This window comes from Phocoena phocoena, chromosome 18 (genome assembly GCF_963924675.1).
Source record: "Phocoena phocoena chromosome 18, mPhoPho1.1, whole genome shotgun sequence".
Classification (NCBI taxonomy): domain Eukaryota; kingdom Metazoa; phylum Chordata; class Mammalia; order Artiodactyla; family Phocoenidae; genus Phocoena; species Phocoena phocoena.
Window position 1 is genome coordinate 80,124,631 of NC_089236.1, and position 25,831 is coordinate 80,150,461.

General features: G+C 61.0%; 2 protein-coding genes across 2 annotated transcripts in view; both read left to right on the forward strand.

Annotated features, from left to right (window-relative positions):
* Positions 1–1,154: 1,154 nt before the first annotated feature.
* Positions 1,155–20,617, forward strand: GRK1 (G protein-coupled receptor kinase 1). Its single transcript, XM_065895952.1, has 13 exons — positions 1,155–1,853; positions 3,457–3,584; positions 5,428–5,585; positions 6,279–6,362; positions 8,490–8,614; positions 10,464–10,665; positions 11,726–12,015; positions 12,912–13,068; positions 14,446–14,604; positions 16,859–17,077; positions 17,522–17,607; positions 17,692–17,849; positions 20,542–20,617. Exons 1-13 carry the CDS (start codon positions 1,155–1,157, stop codon positions 20,615–20,617), a joined length of 2,541 nt encoding a protein of 846 aa, XP_065752024.1.
* Positions 20,618–21,974: 1,357 nt separating this feature from the next.
* TMEM255B (transmembrane protein 255B) overlaps positions 21,975–25,831 on the forward strand; it is a 31,344-nt gene continuing 27,487 nt past the window's right edge. The window contains exon 1 of the mRNA XM_065896191.1: positions 21,975–22,029. Within this exon, the coding sequence (XP_065752263.1) occupies positions 21,975–22,029 (55 nt within the window). The remainder of the gene's footprint in view (positions 22,030–25,831) is intronic.

Here is a 25,831-nt window from a genome sequence, read left to right on the forward strand (position 1 = left end):
TGTGTCTCAGGTGTGCCCCTGGTGTGTCCCAAGTGTCCTCCAGCTGTGTCCCAGCTGTCTCAGGTGTGTCCCAACTGTGCCCCAGGTATGTCTCAGGTATCCCCCAGGTGTGCCTCAGGTGCGTCCCAGGTGTCCTCCAGCTGTGTCCCAGCTGTGCCCCCAGCTATGTCCCAGGTGTGTCTTAGGTGTGCCCCCAGTGAGTCTCAGGTGAGCCCCAGGTATGTCCGAGGTGTCCCTCAGGTGTGCCCCAGGTATGTCCCAGGTATGTCTCAGGTGTCCCCCAGGTGTGTCTCAGGTGTGCCCCTGGTGTGTCCCTGGCCTCTTCGTTCCCTTCTCTCTCCTGCCTCTCTCTGTGTGGGACCTCAGCCTGGGTGTAGCTGGGGTCTCCTGCATCCCCGTCCTAATTTCACCTGAACCTTTCTCTTGGCGTTTCTCCTTCACCAGCCAGCACAGCCCAGGTGAGGGCAGGGGGCTGATGTGAAGCTGATCCCTCGGCAAGGGCCGGGGTTACCTTAGGTCATCAGAGCCACCAGCGTGACACAGCTGCTGTCAGTGTCAGGTCAGGACAAATGTTGGTCCTCACATAGTGACCAGTCCCCTGGCCAGGGGTCTCACCCGTGGACGCCCAGAAAGCCTGTTCCTAAACTCCTATCATCAGCTGGTTTTGTTCTCACTCGCGGGTTTTCTAAAGAAAAAAATGACACATAGTGGGGAAAACACCAGCCATCTTTGTGAATTCAGGTTTCTCCTGGGCTCCCTCCCTTCACCTGGGCCCCGTGTCCCCACCAGGAAACAGGCGGAGGGTCCAGCTCATCTGCTTGGGCCAGCGGGCCAGACGGGGAGGCTCGGGGCTCCTGTGTGCTGGGCCTGGGGCCAGGTGTGTCCTTCCCCGTGGGAAGGAGCGGGGCAGGGTGGCCCGTCTAATCCTTCTGCGAGCGGCTTAGGGATTGTCTTTTTCTGGCACCTGCTCCCGCCCTGCGCGTCCTCCACTCCAGCCGGGATTTCGCCTGAGCTGGGTCAGCGGGCTTCCTGGGGCTCCCGGTGCCTGGCCATCCTCCTGTCCCCAGAGGGTGGGAACGGGCCAGAGGCCAAGGGCAGTGGGTTAGGCCGGCTTGGGACGTGGGAGCCGGACGCGGAGGGAGGCCGGCGCCGGGATGGATTTCGGGTCCCTGGAGACGGTGGTGGCCAACTCGGCCTTCATTGCTGCCCGGGCCAGCTTCGACGCGAGCAGCGGCCCGACCTCCCGGGACAGGAAGTACTTGGCCCGGCTCAAGCTGCCCCCGCTGTCCAAGTGCGGGGCGCTCCAGGCGAGCCTGGACCTGGGCTTCGAGAACGTGTGCTCGGAGCAGCCCATCGGCAAGCGGCTCTTCCAGCAGTTCCTGCAGGCCCACGGGCAGCACGTGCCGGCCCTGGAGCTCTGGAGGGACATCGAGGTCTACAACACCGCCGGTGACGATCTCCGGCCGCAGAAGGCCCAGGCCATCCGGGCCGAGTACCTGGACCCCCAGGCCAAGCTCTTCTGCGGCTTCCTGGACAAGGAGATGGTGGCGCAGGTCCGGGAGGGGCCGGCGGGGGCCGGGGACGGGCTCTTCCAGCCCCTCCTGCAGGCCACCCTGGCACACCTGAGCCAGGCCCCCTTCCAGCAGTACCTGGACAGCCTGTACTTCCAGCGCTTCCTGCAGTGGAAGTGGTTGGAGGCCCAGCCCGTGGGCGAGGACTGGTTCCTGGACTTCAGGGTCCTGGGGCGGGGAGGCTTTGGGGAGGTGTCTGCCTGCCAGATGAAGGCCACCGGGAAGATGTACGCGTGCAAAAAGCTGAACAAGAAGCGGCTGAAGAAGAGGAAGGGGTACAAGGTGGGCCGCCGAGGCATTCCGGGGAGCGGGTAGGGGCTGGGGCGTCCTGGGCCGGCTCACCCTGTGGTGGGCGCTCCTGCCGTGCGGCCCTGGGCGGGGTCAGTGCCCCGCGCCCGCTCGTCGAGTCCGCCTGTCTGCCTGGTGACCAAGCCCCTGGCTCGGAGCGGCAGGCGCCGGTGGCGCTCGGACACCCTGCTTGTCCAGCCGCTCTAGACCACCAGCCTCGGTGCCCGGGACGTCCCTCCTGGCAGAGCGGCCTCTGCGTGGCTGGCGTGGGTCCTGTGCCACGTGGCACCACGCTTCTCGGCGTGTCACCAGTGCCACGCAGCGCAGCAGCCGGTGTCAGGGAGGCTGCGGGGATGAGTCTCCAGATTCTTTACTCTGACTTTCTGGAACTTTCCCTGGCTTGTGCTGGGAGGAGGCTGCAGGGGGAGTCTCCCCGGGGCTGGTGTGGGGAGGCCCCAAGGTGCCCGCGTGCAGCGCTGTCCGGGCCGGGCGTTGGGGGTGGTGGAAGCATCTGCTCCGAGCGGCGCCCACTCTCCGTCTGGCCTTAGGCCCCGTTCGGGCGGGGTCAGCCAAAGCTGCTTAATCTCCAGCCGCGCGTCTGCCTGCGTGGGCTTCCTTCCCGTTCCCGCTGCACAGGACGGATCACACTGGGGGCAAACAGCAGCTACCCCCGAGCACCCCACCCGGGGCCCCTCGATGGTTCTCTGCCTGACGGCCTCTGCGGGCAGCAGGAACCCTCGGGGCCATCTACCTGCAATTTGAATCCAACTGTTAGGGTATTAAGCCTCTCTTCTCCCGAGTTCAGGAAACTTATCAAACTTTTGCAAAGTAAAATCCACCTAAAATCTTCCCACGCAGTGGGTAGAAAGGGCTTCTCAACATCAAGAACTCCTCCTTCAACAGGGCTCTTTCTCCTTACCCAGCACAGCTTTCAAAAACACATTAAATGGACTTCATGGGGGTCTTAAAATCAATATAGAAAATGAACAGGGATGCGGGGTGGCTTGAAAAGGTGCTGTTCAGAGGCCTGGATGGGAGGAGAAGGGCTGGGATTGCAGCAGGAAGAGCTGGAAGGGAAGGTCAGTGCCGACAGGCTGCCTGGGGACCTGCCGGGACCCTCAGCCACATTTCTAAGGCTGGTTGGCAGGAGCCCCCTTGCTGGCGGCCCTAGGAACCCCGGAATCCTCTGCACGTGATGGGTTCCCAGGCCCTATCTTGTCTCTGTGAAACAGGGCATGTGAGGCATGTCTCTAAGTTATTTGCAATTGCTCTGTACGGCCACTTTTTTTTTTTGTTTTTTTTTTTGCGCTACGCGGGCCTCTCACTGTCGTGGCCTCTCCCGTTGCGGAGCACAGGCTCCGGACGCGCAGGCTCAGCGACCATGGCTCACGGGCCCAGCCGCTCCGCGGCATGTGGGATCTTCCCGGACCGGGGCGCGAACCCGCGTCCCCTGCATCGGCAGGCGGACTCTCAACCACTGCGCCACCAGGGAAGCCCTGTTTCTGTTTTATCGTTACATTTTGTGGTCTGTGGAGCTTGGCCGTTTTCGGCAATATCACTTTCCCGCCTAACCCTGGGCGCTTACCCTGCTTTCCAGGGCGCGATGGTGGAGAAGAAGATTCTCGCCAAAGTCCACAGCAGGTTCATCGTGTCTCTGGCCTACGCCTTCGAAACCAAAACCGACCTCTGTCTGGTGATGACCGTCATGAATGGAGGCGACATAAGGTCAGCGCCCGCCTCTCGGCTGTGGGATCGGGACGGGAGGGCTCACGCGGCCGAGTGCGCAGAGGGGCTCCTTCCCACGTGCTGAGGACGTGGTGGTAAAGACAAGCCCTGCCCCCATCTCAGTCCTCCTCTTTGCCTTCGGATTGCGGGTCCTCGAAACGACGTGTCCTCAGTCCCAGTGAAGTGCAGGAACCCTGGGCGAGGCGGTCAAGCTCTCCGGTCATGGGTCCGTCCTGCGGGCCTCGGGTTCAGGCAGACGGCGGGGTGAGCAGGGAGGGCAGCAGGGCGTGAGGAGCTGCGAATCGAGTGCTAGTTGGATGGTGGATAAAGGGGCGGGAGGGGCCTCAAGGGGGGCGAGGGCCGCGCTTTAAGAGGGATGGCAAATAAAGACGAGCTTCGTCAACGATGCACTCTGGGGGTGGTGGCAGAGCGGAAGCACTGGGCGGCCGACTTCGGGAACCGTGGCTTGGCCACCCACCGCAGGGAGAACCAGAGGGCATCGTCGCCGTTACGGGGCCTGAGTTTGCCGGGGACCTGAGGGCCCGGCCCTGGGCTCCCGGGAGAAGTTGGATCACTGGCTCTCCGAGGGGAAAAGACCCACTTGCCAGCTGGGCAACACGGCCGCCCTTGCCCCAGCGTGCTGGTCTGTAAAGCGGGGATAGAGGTGAAATACTGGCCTTCCGAGGTTGCTGTGGAGAGTTAGCTGACACACCTGAGACACTTAGGCGACTCGCACGGCCCTCACACAAGGGGGCCGTCGCTGTGCCTCCGTTCTCGGGCCTGGGTTCGCCTGCACCGAAACTCTGCCGGTGGGCTCGTTGGCCCCGCTTTCCAGGTGAGGCTCTGAGGCCCTGACTGAGCCACCTGTGCACGTTCACGGAGGAGGAGCGAAGGGTCTGGAAAGCGCAAGTAGCACGAGCTGGGGAGCGGAGAGATCGTGACGCTTTACTCGCCTCCCCTGCCCCGCGCTGTGCTGGGCGGCGATGCTGTGCTGTGGTTACGGTGTGCTGTGCTACACACGCTGCCGTGTCCCCCTGCACTACGTATACTACGCTGTGTCGATAGGACTACACGGCCCTGCACCACGCTGCCCCGCGCTACCCCGTCCTATACCGCCCGTACACGTGGCACTGCCCCACACTCTGCTACAGGACACTGTAGTGAACGGTACACGTAGCATAAAAGCCATTCATGCTGCCGCTCCGGCTGACGTGAGGGTTTCTCTCTTGTTTTCTTCGAGATCACTGGCCTGACTCCCCTCTCCCTGGTTGTTCTCTAGTTTAAATACCTTGCTTGTTAGGTTTTGCGTCTCTGTGCAACGTGACAGGGAAACGGGAGATAGGAGAGGCCGGGAGGCCGGGGGGAGTCCTCCGAGGGCCCAGCGGGGAGTCTGCGTGTCTCTGGGGAAACGGCCCACATGCCTCCTGGGCTCTGGGTCGGCCGCTCACTTTGGATGGGGCTTGGGCTGGTCCCGTGGCCCGCCCTCGCCTCCCTCTGCCTGGCTCCTTCACTGGTGGCTGTAAGGTGGCTTTGGGGCCTGTTTCCCTGTTCCCTCCCGCGGGCCAGAGCAGGGGAGGTGGGGTGGGGAGAGCTGCCCTGCCTTTCCCCTGTAACAGCTGTGCTGAGGGGCTGTGAGGACACAGACACCGGCGGCCGGCGGTCCAGGCTCCGCCGTGGGCCCCTAAGGCTGGACGCCGAGGCTGAAATGACGGACGCTTTGCCGACACAACGTGGGATTTGGAGGCCTCGACGCTTTCCCGAGATTTTACTTCCCGTCAAAACCGTGGGCACGCAGCTCCTGGTTGTGCCAGAGAAGCACAGGCTCCACACGGTCTGCCCCCAGGTACCACATCTACAACGTGGACGAGGAGAACCCCGGCTTCCCGGAGGCGCGCGCCATCTTCTACACGGCCCAGATCATCAGCGGTCTAGAGCACCTGCACCAGCGGGGAATCATCTACCGAGACCTCAAGCCCGAGAACGTGCTCCTGGACGACGACGGTGAGGCGGCCCCCTCGCGGCCTCCCCTCGCCCTGCTCACCTCTGTAGCCTGATTGGGCGTCGGTAAGGGAGGGACCCGCTCTGATAAATGCTCGTTACAGTTTTACGGCACCAAGACACGTCTCAAGTTTGTTTACTGTTCGTTCGGCCATTTTGCGAGCGCATGGCATTATCCCCGAGTGGAGATTATTGACGGACTTTGGTGAAATCTGGTGCATGTCTAGGCGCCAGGGCAGCGGGGACTTAGTCCAGGAGGCCGGCGTGTGTGGAGCTATTAGTAAACAGCTAACGGTTATGGCCGAGTCCCCACTCGATCCCTTTGTTTGCTGTCTTCGTGAGGAGTCAAACTGGGATTCTCATCAGGAAATAACCCCCAAGACTGAGGTTCCCGTAAGTCCCTTTAGAGCCCCCCTTCCCTCCCCATCACGGGTCAGACGGACACACTGGTGCCCCAAAGGCTGTTGCTGCAGAGCTCGGGGAAGACAGAGCCACGAGGAGGCTGGCTTTAGGGGGATTATGCCCCGGATTCCAGTTGCGAGCGCTGCTGGGACCCTCGGGCCCTCCGCAGCCTGAACGGGGGAGCAGCGGCCCCTGCGTGTGTGCGCCCTGCTTGTGCACGTGTGTGTGTCCAGGAGCCCCAGGGGCCTTTGTTTGCGGAGCCGCGTGTGACCTGACCCCATGTTTGTTCTCCAGGCAACATCCGAATTTCTGACCTTGGGCTGGCCGTGGAGCTGAAGGAAGGGCAGACCAAGACCAAGGGCTATGCGGGGACGCCAGGTGAGGGCCTGAGAGCCGGAGTGAGGGCAGCCGCTATGGGGGCGAAGGGGAGGAGGCCCGGGGTCCTGGGGTCCTGCGGCCTGGGGTGGGCGTCACGGTGAGGGCTGGGGCTTGTCAGGAAGATGCTCCCTCATCCGTCCCCTCTCAGGGTGAGACTGCGGGACTGGCACCCACGCAGGGACGACCCCCGACCCCCCGGAACAATCACTCCTTGTTTGCCACGCGTGCCCTCTGTGATGGAAGCTCCCCAGCGCTGGCCACGGGCAGGGCCTGGGGGTCTGCACCGAGGGAAGCAGCACAGAGGCAGGGTGGGTGGGACAGGGCCTGGCAGGTGCTCAGCTGTGAGGTGGCCCCTGGACCGTGCGTGTGTCTGTGTGTGTGTGCACACGTGCGTGTGTGTGTCTGTGTGCGTGTACGTGCGTGGCGCCTCCTGTCCCCACCCCATCTCCTCTCACCCCCAGGCAGGTGGGCGCAGAGAAGAGGCATCCGAGCGGGAGGTGGGGGCGGGGGGCTTCGGTGCTCACCGCAGGGGCCTGGGGTGATAGACAGGCTCACGCTCACACACGGCGCAGCGGGCGCTCCGAGCGCTCTGCCCTCCTGACGGCCCGGGTTTTCTGCAGGACTTCTCAGCAGATCTGCTTCTTCCGTGTGTGTCCGGCTTCGGGGACAAAGAGCTGCTCCCGGGACTTGGGCCGTTCGGGTCCTGCTTTGTCCCCGAGGCCCCCATCCTGCGCTTTGGGCTCCTTTGGGGGTTGTGCCTCTTGCCACAGCGGGTCTGCCTCATCTGCGGCTTTATTTAGGAAGAGGTCCCGTCGTGAATTTTCCGGATCCTCTGAGGTTCCTCTCCAGGGCGTGAGCGTGTGAGCGAAATGCCGCTCGCCTCTTCCCGGCGGATCAGGTCCAGGGTTGGAGTCGGTGGACCTGGGGTGTCACCGGCCCTGCTTGCACGACGCCCCACCGGCCGCTAGGGGGCGCCCAGACTTTGCGGCGGCCGCCGAGCGGCTCTGAGCCCTGGACGGCGTGGCTCTGCCCGCGGGCTGTGCTGACCCGTGCGTTTGGGGTCAGGCGGGCGCGGGGGCCTCAAGCAGTGGCAGCGGAGGCTGGGGTCGCTGTGAGTTAGAAGGTGGGGCGTCCAGCGAAGGCTCGGGGAGCCCTCCGTACCCTCTCCCCTGGACCCCTGCTCTCTCCGTCCCAGCGGGTGGAGCAGACGGGAGGGGCCAGCGGGCTGTTTGCCGCAGGGATGCTGCGTCTCTGTGGTCGGCGGGCCCTCCTCTCGGGCCGGTTTTCATGGAGAAGTTGTGGCTGGTGGGACGTGTCTTTCTCCAGAGTCTGGGCCGTCTGGCCAGCCCTGTAATCCCTGAAAAGATGCTGTGCTCAGGGCCGGGGGGTTCTTTGGAACTTGGCTCCTGTAGCCTCCGGGGGAATGTCCTGTGGCCACAGCAGCGTGGCCCGTGTTATCCAGCCATGTCCCTCCTGGGAACTTGCCGCGAACGCAGGTAAACGCTGAAGGACCAGGCGGTGCTGGAGACAAAAGGACATGCTCAACTTTGCCTCTGGGGGGATGTCTAGTCATCCGAGCACAGAAGCCACCCTGGCGCCTAGCCTCAACGGCCTACTCGGCCCCAGGGGAGTGGACCACGGGCCCCAGGTGCTGCCCGTCTACCCTTCCCATGCCCTGGGTTGGCCTCTGCACGGGGCACAAAGGGACGGAAGCCAGAGCTGGCTCTCGGGGTGTCCCCTTCAGCCTGCAGGGCCCTCCCCAGAAGTGGAGTGCACGGGCCACTGGGCATCCAAACCGCTCTTAGGAGTGTCGGGGCTTCAGCCTCTCCTTTTGTGCCCTTTCGGGTCTGAGCACCTGCCTCAGACCACAGGCCCTGCATGAGCCTCAGACACTGGCTCTGTCCGCCATGGGCACCACAGTGGGGGTGAGATCCACCCCGGGTGGAGGGGGCTCCCGCCAGGGATAGCTGTACCCAAGGGGACACTCACAACCGGGGGAGCGCTCCCTAGTGGGTGGGCGCGGGGCAGCCCCGCATGTCCCGGCGCGAGGACCCTGCTGGGTTCCGGGGAGATGGGAGGTGCGAGCCCGTGTGCTGGTCTCTGAGTCGTGCTGTGCTCCTGTCGCAGGCTTCATGGCCCCGGAGCTCTTGCGGGGTGAGGAGTACGACTTTGCCGTGGATTACTTCTCCCTGGGGGTCACGCTGTACGAGATGATCGCAGCCAGAGGCCCCTTCCGAGCCCGCGGAGAGAAGGTAGGAGGTGACCGGCGGTGTCCCTGCAGCTGAGCTGGCATCAGCTCCGTGTGTGTGTGTGTGTGTGTGTGTGTGTGTGTGTGTGTGTGTGTGATAGGAGCAGTGTCCCCGCAGGACCTGGTGACCTTCTTTTCGGGGAGCACTAGGCTTCTCATGGTACACACGGTGACCTCATCTCCTGGGTCTCCGCGTGCCAAGGAGCGTGTCAGGAGGAGAGGAGCCTGGACCCCCCCCCAGCCCCGCCCCCACGAGCGGCGCTGCTCTGGGGGGCGTGGCTCCCCCGCCGGCGGCCTCCCTGCCCTTCCCGGAGGCCAAGGCGCTCGCCTCCCCGGATGCTGAGCTGCAGGCCCTGCTGCAGGCACGGCAGCTTCCCTGGACGTCCTGGGGGCAGCGGGCACCGGGGGTGGCTGTGCTGGGGCCCTGCCTCCCGTGCCCCCTGCTTCCTGTCCGCGTGGCGGCCCCGCGTCTCCCCGGGGAGCTCTGCCAGCCCAGCGGAACCGCGAATAGGTGTCGTTCAGAGCCGCCAGCACTGTTCACAAAAGGAGCAAAGCAGCCTCTTCCCCGGACCCCATGCTGACTCTGCTCGGAGCTAAGGCTGTCTGTGGGGCTGAGGAGGGAGTCCTGGGGTGAACCGTACTTTAGACGTGGCCCTCGGCCTGCCTGGGGCTCGCAGCCATCAGTTTCTTCTGCTGGACCTCCCCGAGGGCCCCCGCCCAGTCCCCGCTGCTTTCCTGAGATAGTCGTGGGGACGGTCTGGTCTCCAGTCCCCCGAGAGTGAGAACCCCCCTGCTGACTAACGCGTAGGGTCGCTCTGTGCGTGTGCACCTCTGCCTTAGACTCCAGCAACGGGTCTCTCCCCGACCTCAGCTCAGAAGAGCAGAGTAACGCAACACAGTGTGGGGTCCACGTTGGCCTCAGGCCACCACAGGAGCTCCACCTCAGAGCCCTGGCTGAGCCCACAGCCCTGAAAGGATCCCTGTTTTCTGGTGAAAATGAGCAGGAGACGCTTTCATGAGAAAGTGAACCGTCATAGTCTGTCCATCGTGGTCCATCTGTGGTCCCTCCATTCCATGGTCCATCCATGGTCCGTCCATTCCATGGTCCATCCGTGGTCCATTCATGGTCCATCCGTGGTCCCTCCATTCCATGGTCCGTCCGTGGCCCCTTCATGCTATGGCCCATCTCTGGGTCATGCATTCTGGGGTCCATCTTCAGTGCATCTGTGGTCCCTCCATTCTGTGGTCCACCCGAGGTCCCTGTGTTCGATGGGAAGGAGCCTCGGGTACACCCGTGACACGGACAGGTCTCAAACCCCCCACTATGAATGAAAGAATCTGGCCCCGGAAGAGTGACTCTGGACGATCCCACTTCCGTGAACCTTTAGGACGTTTCAGGAAGGGCAAATATGACCGACAGGGAGAGGCCATGGGCAGCGTTTGGTTGAGGTGGGGCTGGAGACTTCCGGCTGATTGTCGGGGAGCTCCCTGGGGATGGAGCCACTGGAAGTGAATTTTGTGGGCTGGAAGTCGTGCTCGGGAAAGCTGGTCTGCACTGAGGCTCCATGGGCCCAGGGGGCGTCTGCCTTCAGTGGACCTCTGCCACCTCGCCGGGCAAGCTGGGGGCGATGGTTGTGGGAGTGCAAGGTGTCCACCTTCAGGGTCTCACGCCCTGACCAGCGATACTGAGCCCTTAAGTGCTAACACGCGGGAGGGTGGCGTCAGCCGGGCCCGCGGAGCTGCCGTGTCCGGAGCTGCCGTGGCAGCCGGGGCGTTGCGGGTGGGCCTGGCCGGGGTGTGACGTGGGTGTCAGGGGTGTGACGTGGTCTGACGGTGCTGTGTCCGCCGTGCAGGTGGAGAACAAGGAACTGAAGCAGCGGGTCCTGGAGGAGGTGGTCACCTACCCCGACAAGTTCAGCCAGGCCTGCAAGGACTTCTGCGAGGCACTGCTGCAGAAGGACCCCGAGAGGCGCCTGGGGTTCAGGGGCGGCTCCTGTGATGGGCTCCGCGCCAGCCCCCTCTTCAGAGACATCAGCTGGCGGCAACTGGAGGCCGGTACTGTCCGCGTGTGGGAGCTGGGGCTGGGGGCTCCTGGGCGACCCTCGCTGGCCGCCCCGTCCCATTGGCATCCAGCAGCTTAGCGTGAGGTCGGGGGGCGGGCGGCCTGGGCGAACCCCGCCCCTGGAGCACCCTCTTCCCTGCTCGTCCCAGCGCGCCCAGGACTGGACGTTCACGGGGTGGGTCTCCTGGGGACCCGAGGAGGCGGCGAGGGTTGGATGGGGTGTGCGGGAAACACCTGTGAGCTGAAGATCTGAACCCGCTGTCAGGCGGTTCCTTGAAGGAGCCTGCGATCCAAGTCGAGGCGGGATTTCTCCAGCCGTCGTTCGTTCCACCAGAGTCTGCTGTCATGTCTCGTGCAAGCTAGTGTGTGCGAGTGTGTGTGTGCACGCGTGTCTGCGGGAGAGAAGCCTGGCACCCGCCACACCCACCAGAACCCACACCCAGGAAGTGCGAGCCTGTGACTGGCCCGACGCCCCAGTAGGAGAAGTTTCTTTGGTGGGGAAGGGTCAGGGCAGTGGCAGCCCCGGCTGATCTGAAGGTGCCGGGTGCCAGGGAGAGCTGCCCAGACCAGCCCCAGGCCCGGGGAGATCAGGCAGCCCGAGCGAGCGGTCAGGACCCGGGAAGCCGGAGCCGGATTGAGTCCCGAGGCCACAGGGTCTGTGCTGAGGAGGGATCGGGTGAAGGCACAGGGAGTTCAGTTCTGAGCATGTTGTGATCGAGGTGTAGACCTGCAGACGGGGAGGCCGGCACTGGGGCTGGGGGTCTGCAGAGACGGTGGGCACAGCGGCGTCGGGGGCAGTGCAGCCAAAGGCCCGTCGGCCCTCATGACGGGGCTTCTGGGCGGGGCGGAGGGGGCGCAGATGGGGGCTGGGTTCTGGCGACGTGTGTCCAGACTGGACTCTGAGTCTCCAGCCTGGCTCAGCGCCCTGTGGCGGGTGTCGCTCTGCTTGTCACCTCCAGGGCCGCATGAGGGGCAGCGGCCCTGCTGGCTGAGTGCGGCCGCCTCCTCCCGCTGGCTGGCCCTTCACGCCCCGTGTCTTCCGTCCTCTCACAGGGATGCTGACCCCCCCCTTCGTCCCAGACTCCAGGACTGTCTATGCAAAGAACATCCAGGATGTGGGTGCCTTTTCCACAGTCAAGGGTGTGGCCTTTGACAAAGAGGACACAGAATTCTTCCAGGAATTCGCCACCGGCACCTGCCCCATCCCCTGGCAGGAGGAGATGATCGAGAAGGGCATCTTTGGGGACCTGAACGTGTGGCGGCCTGACGGGCAGATGCCCGACGACATGAAGGGGATCTCCGTGCAGGAGGCAGCCCCCTCGTCCAAGTCGGGGTTGTGTCTGGTTTGCTAGACCAGCTGCAGCGCCTCATGGGTCAGCTGAGCCCCTCCCGCCAGGCCGCCGCATGGCTGTGGCCCGGCGCCTAGCACAGGCAGGACCGAGGAGGCCAGTCCAGCCCGGCCTCCCACGCAGGGTCAGGAGTGCCAGCAGTAGATAGCCTACCTCTTTTGCATCCTTTCACTCAAAAAGGATCCAGTGGTCCCAGGACGGAACGCACCAGCGACGTGTGGCTCTCCAGGCCCTGGAGCAGACGTGCAGGCTGGCGGCGGCTTGGGTGGCGAGAGTGAAGACTCCGTTTGGGTTCCCTGGCACCTCAGCTGCAGCTTCGCAGGCCCTGCCTTCTCTGGGCTGGTTCAGAGGTCGGCAAACCCTGGCCTGTGGGCTTGCGGGCTCCGCCGAGAGGCCCGGACTGTGCGCCGACCCGGTTTCCCTTAGTGCCCAGCTCCTGGCCCCGCCCCTAGCCGTCGGGTCACTGCTGGGGCTGAGCTGGTCCCCGCCCACACGTTGGGGATGCCGTCTGCACGTCTGCCGGTGCTCAGTCTCCAGTGGGGTCCCCTTGTCGGCCGGGGCCTGGGCGTCCAGGAGGAGGGGAGGGGCCGGGGGCCTGGGGGTGACGCTGACCACGGCGGTCACCCCCGTGGCTTCTCCTCATCCTGAGACCGTCGCCAGTTGATGACAACTGGACACAAGCCGCCCACCCCCGGCAGACAGGACGGGCCAGCGGCTGTCTCCCCGCACCCAGCGCCTGCTTCCCACCCCGACTCTGCCTCTTGTCCTGCAAGGCCTGGCCCTCTCCTGGCCTCCCTCCGGGGGCCAGGAGGGCTGGCGTTGCTGCGCGGGGTTTGCTGCCTGACGGCCGGGAGCAGTCCCCTCCCTCTCTGGAGCGCCTCTGCCCTCAGAGTGTCACGCTGAGTGTGGCCAGCACCCCTGCCGTCTGCTCCCGCAGCCGCCTTGGGAGAGGAGTGACCCTGAGGGGCACGACCTTGGAGACTGCTGCTCGGCCACCTGGGACCAGTGGCCCCGCTGGCCTGGAGCCACTGCAGGAGGCCGTCAGGTGTAAGAGGCCGGCTTGTTGGGGATGTTTCAAGTGTATCTTCCGGTCCCTTGTGCACCGAGGGCGTTAAAGCCCCTCTCCTGGTGAATAAACCTGCAGGACGACCCTCTCTCCTGTGCGCTACACCCACAACGTCCTGGAAGAGCCCCGAAGAGCCGTCCCGTGCTTTTGGTCTGTGACCTGAGACTGCCACGTGAGCATTGCCTGGGAGGCTGAGATGGGGGCCCGCGGCCAAGGGAGGCCGGGCTGTCGGCAGGATCAATCGCTGTGTCGGCCCTGACGCCGGTTTTGTGTCCTAGGATGAGACACGTGGATTATCTAATAGCTGTAAATCTCACCTCACTACATTCAGGTGCAAGACACACCACTTCTGGTCTTTCTAAACCCATTTAATCTGCTCTAGGTCCCCATGGCCCTGAGCAGAGTGATTTAAACCTCAGGGGGTGGGTGTGGCCTGGCCTTTGGCCGCCGTCCCAGTGCCTGCCCGGGGCCCACGGCGCTTGAAGTGCAGCCCCTCCTGTGGGACCAGCAGCCCCGGCGGGGACCCCTCTGCTTTCATCTTATGCCTGGACGGCCCGAGGAGACACAGGGCATGGATACAGTTGAGTTTCAGATAAACAACAAGTAACTTTTTTCGTGCGTGGGACATACTTAACGCTAAAAACGGATTCAACATTTTTGGCTAAATCTGGCACAGCTGTTGCAGATGCTTTACTCAACCTACGAATGAGTGGTTATTCCATGAACTAGCAGGTCTGCGGGGATATAATCGCAAAAGCGAGTTGCGTGTGACTTCCGCTGTCTCTCTCCTGTGGTCTGCTCGGGGGTGCCCCGCGCTCCCCAGTAAAACTCAAGCCAGCCTCACGTAGTTGCACACAGGCAGCAAAAGTCGTGGAGTCACTTCACTTTTATTTTAGAACACTTCAAAACTTAAATTTTCACATAGAAACAAAGGAATTGGCAACGCCCACACTGATACGGACACCGCCGCACAGGTGCAGAAGCCTGGATGCGCCGGTGTCCCACTGGTCAACCCCGACCCAGAGGCGCCCTGCGGCCACCGTGGGGAGCAACCAAAGCACTAACGTAAAATGCCCCACCGGGAGGACTGCCGCCCCAGCCACCCCAGCCACTCCAGTCTTCCCCAGCTGGGCTGGAGGGACGTCTCCACCCTCCCGTCCAGCCGCAGCCTTGGGGCCTGGGGGCAAGGCCGGGAGGCCAGAGGGTGCACAGGGCAGTTCCCGGCTGCTGGGTTCGTGCTTATGGTGACTCTTCATTGTGGGGTTTCTTCATGGGCCTTCGGGGGCCTCTGCTGTGGGATGTCTCGGGTGCAGACCCCCTGACCGGGCACACTCTGAGGGGTCTCGCTGTCACTCCAGCTGTTCCCCGGCTCCCCTGGGCAAGGGACACGCCATCCAGGCTGGATAACGGGGCTGCCCGGGCGTTCCCCCAGGCCAGAGCTGGGGGGCCCTCTGTGGAGAAGCCTTCGTCCCTGGGCCCTTTCATCCTCCGAGCACAAGCCTCGGGATCCCCGAGGGGTGCTGGGCTCAGGCACTTGGCCCTCGCCGTCGTTCCCATGCCACGAGCCAGAGGAGATCCCACCTTTCCATCCTGGTGCGTTCCAACGTGAACTGTGGTGAGGATGTGGGCCCCCCACAAGCGCATATTTCCTTATGGAGAATCTGCAAACACCTTCACCGCGACTTTTCCTTTGTAAAAGACAAAAAATGCAATTTCCATCCAAGTAGAAAAGGGTAAAAATAAAAGTTTAAAAACACGGCAGACTCTCTAGATTGTGATGTGGTCCTGGTGCACACTCCCCTTCAAAATCACATACACACATTGCTGAGCCATAAAAAGAAGCGAAACTGGGTTTATTCGCAGTGAGGTGGGTGGACCTAGAGTCTGTCCTACAGAGTGAAGTAAGTCAGAAAGAGAAAACCAAATACCATATGCTAACACACATATATGGAATCTAAGAAAAAAGAGAAAAAAGGTCATGAAGAACCTAGGGGTAAGACGAGAATAAAGACACAGACCTACGAGAGAATGGACTTGAGGACACGGGGAGGGGGAAGGGTAAGCTGTGACAAAGTGAGAGAGTGGCATGGACATATATACACGACCAAACGTAAAATAGCTAGTGGGAAGCGGCCGCATAGCACAGGGAGATCAGCTCGCTGCTTTGTGACCACCTAGACGGGTGGGATAGGGAGGGTGGGAGGGAGACACAAGAGGGAGGGGCTATGGGAACATATGTATACGTATAGCTGATTCACTTTGTTATAAAGCAGAAACTAACACAGCTTGTAAAGCAAGTATACCCCAATAAAGCTGTAAAAAACCACACACACGTGTGCAGATGCATATGGACACGTGTACACACATAACTCACACGTACACATAGATACACACGTACGTAACACGCACACACATGCACTCGTGCACACGCATACATGCACACACTCTGTCCCCATCTCCCTCCAGATTCAGAGTTGCTGGCACAGCCCTGCGGCCCCTGGGTCTGCACCTCTGCTCTGCTCCCCGTCTGGGCGGGTCCCGTGTGGCTTCCTTCTGGCTCCCGGTAGCCCGTCAGGCCCTGCTGTCTCTACATATAAACCCCTTTCTTCCACTTGTCTGAGTGGAGCTGCAGCCCGGGAGAGGCAGCCCCATGGGTTTTCCGGGGTGATTCAAGCGATCCGGGCTGATTCTGACCAACATGATAACTAACTAAATATGACTGCAAATACCATTACCCAACCCGAACTCAGCAAAGGCTGAGGTCACCTCCTCTTATTTCACGACGGGCCCAGCCCCTCCTGCGAGTGTTCAGACACACAAGTGGGCCCCAAGTGAAAATACAGCGTCCACGTTACAGGCATTTTGCTGGCTAAGAGAGGAAGAGTTTGAGAGGCCATGGGATGAAAATAACCATGAGATAGGCTCCCAGGCTTTACCCAGACAATTTCAAATGAAGGTAAGAAGGCTTGATTTGATTTTGTGGAAACCAAACCTCAGTCCCTCAGTGACGGTAGAACACTGTTTTCCCAGGTTCACGCTCCTTACGTCCAGACGAAGGGCTGAGGGGAGAAAGCTTATGAAGGTCCAGGGCCTCGGGGTGTGACGACGGGGGTGGCCAGCCTGGGCGCTCCCAGCCCTGTGGGTCCTGGACGCTCAGGGCGCCGCCTTTCCCCGACACACCAGAATTGGTAAGGGCGCGGGTGCCAGGCCAGGCCTGTGAGGGGCAAGGCCTCACTCTCAGGGCGACGGCTTGCACGTCCCAGGAGACGGCAGGCAAGCTGTGGTGGCCAATCCAAGGCCCGGAAGGCTCCCCCTTCCTCACCGGGGAGTCAGCTGGTGGGGGGCTTCCCGCTTCCCGTGGGGACTGAGAGCCTGGAAAGGTGAGCCTCCCTGCTTGGGCTCACTAGAGGGGCAGGGAGATCACGGTTACAGGCCTCCCGCGAAGCCCCAGGAGTGTTTGCAACTTACACCGTCCGTGTCCCTGAGAACATCTCCCGTCTGGCTGGCCGCCTCGCGGGCACAGGCGGGCGGGGCCCTGAGTCTCCCGGCCTCCGGTCTGCATTATTCATTCCCGGCTCAGGCTCATCGCAGGGTATTCGGTTACCGCAGGGCCCCTGAGCCCGAGACCAGACTCTCACGCGCTCCCACAATGGACAGGGGTCCTGCCTGCGCGGGGGCCCGGGGCCCTGGATCTGGACCTCGCCTGGCCTGTGGCTGACAGGGGAGCTTCCTGGATGGTTCCTAGGGGTCTTTTAATCCCTCTCTTTTTAGGACCAGTCCTGGTTTCAGAGCCTGCTGACCCCTATCTGCTCACACAGGTTGGGGAGAAGGGTCCTCCACCTGGGTCTCCTCGAGGGGGCCGGACCGGGAGGACCCCGTGGAGAGGGGTGCGTCCAGCTGGGGCCCCCGCCCGGGTCGGAGCAGGTGCTGAGAGGGGTGGGGGCCATGCTCGTTCAGTCTCCATCCGCAAGGTGTTCCTGGGCGCCTGCCGTGAGTGGGACGTGGTTCTAAGCAGGGAACAAAAGAAGGGCCGTGATGAATGCAGTTTCATAACAGGACTGAGTGAGCGCCAGGGTCACCCTGCCCACCACCCGCGCCTGCACGGGATCGAGGGCTGAGCCTCCCTTCTTGGGCAGCTGGTCATGTACTTTTATGTCACCCTGATCGTAATTTAAGAAACTAAGTTCTAGACTCCTCTCCCTCTCCCCTGTTCCAGCTGGAGCCTGTGAGATTCATCCTTGGAGGAGGGAGGCCGGGCAGGGTGGATGGGCGGAAATCCCTGGGGCACTTCCCGTCTCTACTTTCTCCAAAGCCTAAGCCAGGTAACTGGGAGGCAGTGACCGGAGGGCGAGGGGAGGTGGGCCGGCACCCGGCCAGCCTTGGCTGCCAGCCACCAAAGGCCGTCTGAGCTTGGTGGGGGGCCCCCGGGGGCAGGCCGTAAGGACCGACGGCCAGATGTGCCCACACCCTCACCTGCCACTGACAGAGTGGAGCCCCAACGGGAGCAGGGGGCCAGCCAGGTGTGTGTGCACCTGTGCCGTGCGGGGTCTGCAAGGACGTCAGGCTGACGGGGCCTGTGGAAAGATGAGTCCCTCTTCTCGCAGTGTGGGGCCGAGCCAGCCCCTCCCGTCAGCTCCTCCGTGCTGGACGGGTCTCCAGGGGCAGCTGGGGTAACGCTGGACCTCGTGCTGGGAAGAGTCCCTCCCTGCCTGGGCGTGAGAAGGATGCAGGGAGACCCCACAGTGCAGAATCCTGATTCACGGTGATTGCTTGCCCTCCCGCCAGCCCTGCTCCTGGGCCCCTGAAAGCCTGCCCCCCGACTTAGCTACCCCCACAGGCAGCCGGACACAACACCGTGCGCAGCCCCCCCCCCCAGCATCCCCTCGGCCTGAAAGCCTGCTTCCCATTCCTGTTGCTCAGGGACCACCCAGGCACCTCAGACGTTCGTTTCCCTCCAGAGGCCCTGGTTTGAGTGTCCAGGCCCCAGGATTATTAATGGCTCCTAGGGGGTCCCGATGCAAGGCAGGGTCACCGAGCAGGTCACTGGGGAGGCCTGGATCTCCGCAGGGGCCGGGTCACGTCCCTGGGATCCCTGCTGCTTCTCTAGCACGGTGACTGCTCTCACCGATGCTACTCTCACCATCTGCTTTATAACACAGTAGTATGTTTTATTTCTCCTGCTTCGCACTTTTAAAGCCCTTGAAGGGCAGGTCTGTATGACTTATCTTCACGGCTCTCCTCGTATCTTGCATATAGAGGAAATTCAGCAAATGTTGACTGCACGAACGAAAGATTAAGTGTCCGTAGTGAAGTAAATACATGCTTTCCCACTTGGAGAATGTGATTACGCCTTCAATTCAGAAAAATTATTTAAATTCTCAGTGCCTCAGTTTCCTCATCTGTGAAATGGGTAGAACATTGTACCGATTAACAAAGGCAGACATGAGCAGCGGTGATCACAGGGAGAGGCGTCTGATAGGTGTTCGACCAGTGTCAGCCCCGATCTCCACCTGCCCCGCCCATCTGAAGGGTGAATCCAGGTCAACTCAGGACCTCTGGGTGAGACCCTCTGAGGGGATGTGGCTGTTTCTGGGAGGCGTGGGGACTTGAGTTCAGGTGAGGGAAGTGGAGGCAGGGGACTAAGGATACTTCAGACATATTACACTGAGCAGGAAGGAACTTGGCACTAGGGTTCATAACTGTTTTAATCAATTATCTTCTTAACGTCAGTAATAATTGGTCCAGACCCTCTGCTTGTCCTCAGACCAGTAGAAGACAGATTTCCTCATCGTCTCATAATTACCTCTGCAAGAGCTCAATTACATTACGTTTTAAAAATACCCTGATCCCCGACTGTGGCTCCCTGCAGAGTTGGGCTGGATGCAGGCGTCCTCAGGCCTCCGTGGGGGGATCAGGTGTCAGTCGGTGTCATCAGCCTCAGAGCCAGTGCCTCCTACACTGTGGTTGTGCTGCTTGGTCTCCTGGCGGGGGTGCCTGGGGGTGAATTCTAAAAATGTCCGCGCCAGGTCCACACGCAGGCTTTGGAGGAGGTCTGGGTCTGCTCTAGTCACGTCGAGTAGCCTCCTGGGCCTCAGTTTCCTCACCTGGGCAGGGGGAGCTCGTGGGGGGGGGGGGCACACTAACGCCTGCCATGCTTTTCTCACGCTCCCCTGCTCACGGAGCCCTGAAAGGATTCCCAAAAACCTGCCCAGCTCCAGTTGGCATCTAAAATCTCCTGCGGTAAACGTGTTAGTTGGAAAAAGGTATCATTTCTGGCAACACATGCACATTTTTGAAGGATATTTTCAGCGCACCTTTGGAACGACACACAGGTCCAGCCCACGCAGCTGCCCTCGGGGTGTGGCCGTGAGCTCGGCCACGCACGGCCACGGCTGGGTGACCCTGCTGAGCGGCCAGGCTGGCAGGGCCGAGTGTGGACAGAGCACCTGGACCCCGTGTGGCTCCTTCCCAACACACACGGGGCTCCGGTCGGCAGAGTTGGGTCTGGTTTTCAAAGCAGCCAACCGAATCAGACCTGCTTGCTGTCAGAAAATGTTATGAGTTACCCTTCACTTCCAGCAAATGGCGAATACACGCCTCCACGGCGACCGCTCACTGCGCGATTGTCTTCTACACCCTCCTGGGCGATGCGCGAGGGGCGGGTCTCCTGTGAGCTCTCTGGTCGTGGTTTCCGTCATCGCTTCTGTTTGGGCCCCGGAGGGTCATCCGCACTGGGGACTCTGCACCCCTGGGGGCCGCGTGGGGGAGGGGAGTGATGTTCCCTCCACCCTGAGTTCTCGGCTCAGACCCCCACACGGAAGGCAGAGTAACAAGAGAAAAGCAGCTTAGCACACAGCTTGGGGAGCGACTCCCGGGAAAACGGCGGATTCAGACACACAGGGCAGGGGAGCAGGTGCGGCTTCCAAGGGCATCGGGTACGGGAGGGAAGGCAAGGGGTGAGGCCCGCAGATGCCGCTGGGCCGTCTCTCGACCGGTGAGAGTCAGTCTCGGTAAAGGAGAATTTATTTCCTGTTTTTAGGCAGAAGGGGGAACTTTTCCTGCTCCTTCAGAGCCTTCAGCTCCAAATAATTTTTGTGTCAAAGACGCACATACTTCGGGGCGACATGTTCTGGTTTCCTTCAGCCTTTCGTGTTGAAGGTGGGCTGGGGAAGGAGATGCAGCAGCCCCGAGGCCTGTTCCCAGCGGGATCTGCTTATTCCCCCCCCCCCCCGCCCGCCCCCCAGACGGAGGCTCTGGTTTAGAGCCCTTAAGCCTCACACGTACCACTGTGTATTGTGCTTAAAACAACACAACTTATTCTCGTGCAATTCTGGGGGCAGAAGTCCAAACTCGGGCTCGCTGGGCTGCAGTCAAGGTGTTTAGGGGGCACCGCTGTGTGTCTGCACGGTATGGGGTTGGTGTGACCACGTCTCACCGCCTGCTCTACACCACAGTCACTTCTCCCTGGATCCTAACCGCCTTGCCGGCCTCCTGGCTCCCATCCTGCTGCGCTACAACCCCTCTCAGTGACCCTTCTGACGTGGGCTCCCCTGGGGCCCTGGCGTTGCCGGTAAGACCTCCTGCCGCCCACTGCATCCCACTGCCCCTGCTCTGCCCAGGGGCTCCTTCCCAGACAGCCGAGCGGCCCCACCTCACGCCCTCTGGGCGGGAGGGACGTCTCCTCTGGTGACCAGTGACCTGAGCCCTCCTCTCCGAGTCGCACTTTCCCTCCTGCCGCAGCAGGTGTGGCCGTCCCAGCGCCCCCCCACCCCTGACCTCCTGCAGTGATTACATTTATCGGCCACTGTCTCTTCTCCAAAGGGTGCCCGCTGCACCAGGGCCTCCGTCCATCGGCCCTTCCCGAGTGCGGGGCACGGTGTCTAGCATGTGGGGTGGGTGCCCAGTGCAGCCCGCGGAGGGGCCGCTGTGAGCGAATGGTACTGCTCTCCACGCCTGAGACCTGTACACAGTGGTGTTATACTCACCTCGACACCACGAACCGCGGTTTTGCTCCACCCTGTGTTTGAGTTTTTCTGCCCCAATGGAACCCCTTCAGAATGACTGGGGCTCCCAACAATTACTTCACTGTCAGACATTCTGATTGGACCCGTCTGGGTTGGCTCAGGACTGCGGTCATTTTTATTTATTTTTATTTATTTATTTATTTTTCTTTGCGGTACGCGGGCCTCTCACTGCCGCGGCCTCTCCCGTTGCGGAGCACAGGCTCCGGACGTGCAGGCCCAGCGGCCACGGCTCACGGGCCCAGCTGCTCTGCGGCACGTGGGATCTTCCCGGACCGGGGCACGAACCCGTGTCCCCTGCATCGGCAGGCGGACTCTCAACCACTGTGCCACCAGGGAACGCCGACAGCAGTAGTTTTTGAAAAGAAGGTCTTTAGCTGATTCTCAGGGCAGCTGGGCCTGGAACCACAGGTCTTGGGCTTGTCCTTAAGCAGGGAATTGCTGGCTTGTAGGGACCCATCTTCGACTTTCCCAAACACTGCTGTCAAAGTGGTCACAGCGGGCGTAACCCCACCAGCAGAGCACGCGGGTTCCTTCCCCCAGATCCTCAATACTATTACCGTCCCAGCTTTAAAGGTTTGCCTGTGCCAAGTCTGGGGCGGGGCGGGGGTGGTGGTGGTGGTGGGTGGGAACTGGCTCTCAGTCCCCGGCCGCATCGCCTTCCTTTCCCTGGTGCTTTGCGCTCCGGGAAAACCGGGAGGGGGCAGGGGGGCGGGGCGAGGGGCGGGGCGCAGGTAGGAGGCGAGCGGACAGACGCTGACCGGAGGGGCGGTGCTCGGGCATCTGGTCCTCGCGGCCACCGCGCCCCACGGTCGCTGTCGCAGCGGGAGAACAAGCAGCCCCTCCCCCCCGGAGCAGCCCCCGGGATGCAGCCGCTCCCGCCGCCGGTGCCCGGGCCCCTGGCCCTGCTGGACACGACAGGTGAGCGCACAGGTGAGCCAGGCTCCGGTCTTCCGGCGCCCGAGCTCCGCCGGGGCCCCTGGGCGCGGGCACAGGCCCTCTCCCTCCGCTTTTTCCTGAGTGTCCAGACTTTGCGCCTGTCTCTCCCCGTCTCGTTCTCCGCTGTCCTTTACTACGAACAATAGACGACGATCCGTATAAACCTTACAACGCACTCCTTTGCCATCTCTTCCACCCCATGTCAGGCTCCAAAAATGTCTAAGAAAAGGTCATTTAGTGGGGCCAGGTGGCTTCTTCCTGCTTGAAAGTGACCAAGGCCCTTAGGGCATTCTTGGCGCGGCTGTCCGCCTCATCCGCGCCCTCCCCAGGCTTCTCCCCCCGTAAATTCACGGAATCTCGAATTCGCGGATTTCCCACCAAGCCCGATGCAGCCAAAGCCAGGCGGCCGGACACAGGAAGCCGGAGCCTTTGTCTCCCTACCGGGAAGTGGCCGGGAGGGGAGTAATGGGGGTGTTTTCCTGACGGGGAGGCCGGGAAGCCTTCAAGAAAAGAGAAGGTAGTTAGTTCCACGGCGAGCGGGGCTCTGACGGACGGGCGGAGGAGTGGTGATGCCTCGGGGTCAGGCTGCCGCTTCACAGGGGGTCCAGTGGAGAACGCAGGGGTTTACCTCCCAGCCCTGTGTGCAGTGGCTTTGCAAAGTCTCTTTTAAAAAACCAGATTAGTGATGTTGCTTGATTTTTAAATGATAATCAAGGCATCTGGCTTCTTCCTGAAAGAAGCAATTCTATACCCACCGCTCTCTAAGACCACATGCTCTGTGACAGACTGAGCTGTACGTGTTCCACCCTCCTGGAAGACAGTTACTTAGTATAATGACAACGAGTTCTTATGACTAGTTATTAACTACTTACAATTATTACCATCATTATATTAGAATGACTTGATTTCAAAAATAGCATTTTTGACTTAGAATTTTCTTCTGAGGAGGAACTTTAAATTTAAAAAATACTGAGAGTTGGTTTTTTATTTAAAAATACTAAACAGGAGTGTAACTGGGATGGGATTATGGGTATTTTCTATCTTACGTGTCTGCACTCATGCCCTTGGGGGATGTGTTCTGTGTAAAAGAAAAATAAAAGGGGAATCGTTGGCTCAGGGCACATCCTTGTGCCTTTGTCTGTTTCCCCGGGACGGTTGCTTAGCCCCCACGGCTGCTGTCGATATGAAATGATTAAATGAGCTCATTCTTCTTTCTGGCAGGCCCGGCCCTCCTGGCAAGGAGGGGGTGATGAGGTGACTGCCCCCACCCCGGTCTTTGTGACGCCCCCTTCCCAGCTCCACTAAATGGAGAAGGTGTGGAGGGGGGCAGCCCCTAGGTCTGCTCCATCCTTGCACCTGGTCGTGGAGCCACAGAAGCTGGGAGGAGGCTGGGAGAGGAGGCTGGGGGGAGGCTGGGGGGAGGCTGGGAGGGGAGGCTGGGGGGAGGCTGGGAGGGGAGGCTGGGAGGGGAGGCTGAGGGGAGGCTGGGAGGGGAGGCTGGGAGGGGAGGCTGGGGGGAGGCTGGGAGGGGAGGCTGGGAGGGGAGGCTGGGGGGAGGCTGGGAGGGGAGGCTGGGGGGAGGCTGGGAGGGGAGGCTGGGAGGGGAGGCTGGGGGGAGGCTGGGAGGGGAGGCTGGGAGGGGAGGCTGGGAGGGGAGGTGGCAAGTGCAGGGAGCTGGTGGGGCTCCTGGGGAGCGACATTCTGCACAGGCTGGAGTCAGGAGAACAGTGAGCAGGCAGGTGAGATGCAGATTTGGCCTCAGCCCCACAGCCCAGACGCCCCCCCTCCGCTCCCAGGTGGAGCCCCGGGCAGGAGTAAGTGCTGACTCACCGTAACGTTAGTACCACCCATGACCACACGTCCATTATGCGCATAGACACGCATCTGGAATCTCACGGATGTTCTCTCACTGCATCCTTATCACAGTGAAGAGGCAGGCAAGCAGGGGGTTGTCACCCCCCCCCCACCCCCGCGCTTTGCAGATCAGGAAACCGAAGTTCCCTCATTCATTCAGCATGAGGAGATACAGGCGGGGGGACCCGGCCTGTCAAGCAAGATCCGCAGGGCGCCTGCTCTCAGGGTCCTCCCTCTGCAGGGCTCGGAGAGGGCGGGGGTCCGTGCGCGTTCACTCAGCAGGTCTGGCAGCCCCACGACAGCTCGGGCAGCGTTCGTGTAAGTTGCCACCAGTGCTATAAGCCTAATAGTAGAGATTTTAACTAGGAGTCAGGGCACCGCCTTAAGGATGCTTCAGTTGTAACAACACGCACAGTAGGACTCCTGCTAATGGGACAGGAAGGTCCAGGGAACAATTCAGGAAATTCTGTTTTTTTCCTTCAGTGTGGACCCCCTTTTCTCCGAAACTTGACCTAAAAATGCATATGTCTTACGGCAATTAGAAGGATACCCTACCTCCTTTTCTCAAGGTTATTTCTCGTTGTCTTATTTTTTATGCAAAACCCTCTATTTATAAAGACTATTGAAGGTTGGGACTCTTCTCTTTGTCATCCCTGTTGTACCTGGAATCAAAATATTCCAGTCTGTGTCATTGGGATGAGGTCGCTCAGAAGCATCCCTTTCCCACCTGCCTGTCTCTCCAGACCTCACGGTAAACTCGGAACCCACGGTACGAATCGTGACAAGGAAGACAGCCTGCATCTTGTGATCTTTGTCATGGAGAAGTTTCAGAGGGAAAGTCATACAGGGAAAGCCTGGTGAAGTCATACTGAAAATGTCTCCTAGGAAGCTTTACACGGTCCCAAAGGAGATGTTTGACGTGACCTGTCAGAATGTCACTAACTGACTTGACAAGGTCCCAGCAAAGCTGTTTGTCCGGTGGGGCCCCTCAGGGCCCCGCTCATCACGCGACCGCCCTAAAGGGACAAGTCAGAGCGGAGCCAAGAACCTTCGGAACCAGAATATCCCCGCAGGGGGTCTTCCAGACGGCCCGCAGGAGCTAAGAGACAAGGCCCAGGGGCCGGAACTGTGGTTTGAAGCAGTTGCTGAGGCCTCAGTTAGTTATTCTGAGCAGAAATAGACGCGTAACGCCTTAAATTAGGGAGAACAGCAAGAAGTCCTCTGAGGAGGAGGGCATTTGGTAATTTTCTCAAACACTTAGTGCCAGAAAATTAGTGCCCTAATTCAGTGAAGTGTTAAAAAATCGAGTCCCCCGTGTTTTTTCTGTAGAAAAGAAGGTTAATACTATTAGTTTCAAGAGGCTTCTCGCTCTTAAAAGACATTTTACAGCGGAGCTGGGGACGGAACCTCGGGAAGAACAGTTGAGGAGATCTGATGAGGAGGCGGTGCTGCCTTGGGTCCATCCGCAGGGGCTGGGGGCTGGCGGGGCGGGCGGCGCACGGGAGGGGTGACCCCTAGGGGCGGGTGGGCGGGCGGAGGCTGCAATGCCACCCCCCACGACTGCTGGACGGCCCTGGCGTGAGTGTCTCATCAACTTCCGTGGTAGCAGCTTCACTAACTTCCAAAACATAGAAGAAGGTGGTTTTCAACTTTTGTGTCCATTTTTTCCCAACGTACCCGCCTTTCTAAAGTTAATCACCCAGAGCAGAATGTCGCCCGAGGGGAGCCTTCTTTTTTCCTCTCACGCACTCATTTTCGAAGTGGCTTTGCCATTTCTGTCCCGTTTCCCTACAGACACCCCAGATCGGCTGTAACCACTGATCTTTCTGACTCTGGGGCAAACCAACTTGTACTTGTACCCTCAGTTTCAGGCTCTAAATGCATGCAAGGAAAAATAAGTGATTGCTGTCTGCACGTACACAACTTTGCA

Coding starts and splice junctions, on each gene's coding strand:
- GRK1 (XM_065895952.1), top strand. CDS start 1,155: ATGGATTTCGGGTCCCTGGAGACGGTGGTGGCCAACTCGGCCTTCATT. Junction 13,069..14,445: donor ACTGCAGGAGGCCGTCAGGT/GTAAGAGGCCGG, acceptor CTGTCACTCCAG/CTGTTCCCCGGCTCCCCTGG. Junction 14,605..16,858: donor AGCCTCGGGATCCCCGAGGG/GTGCTGGGCTCA, acceptor CTCTCTTTTTAG/GACCAGTCCTGGTTTCAGAG.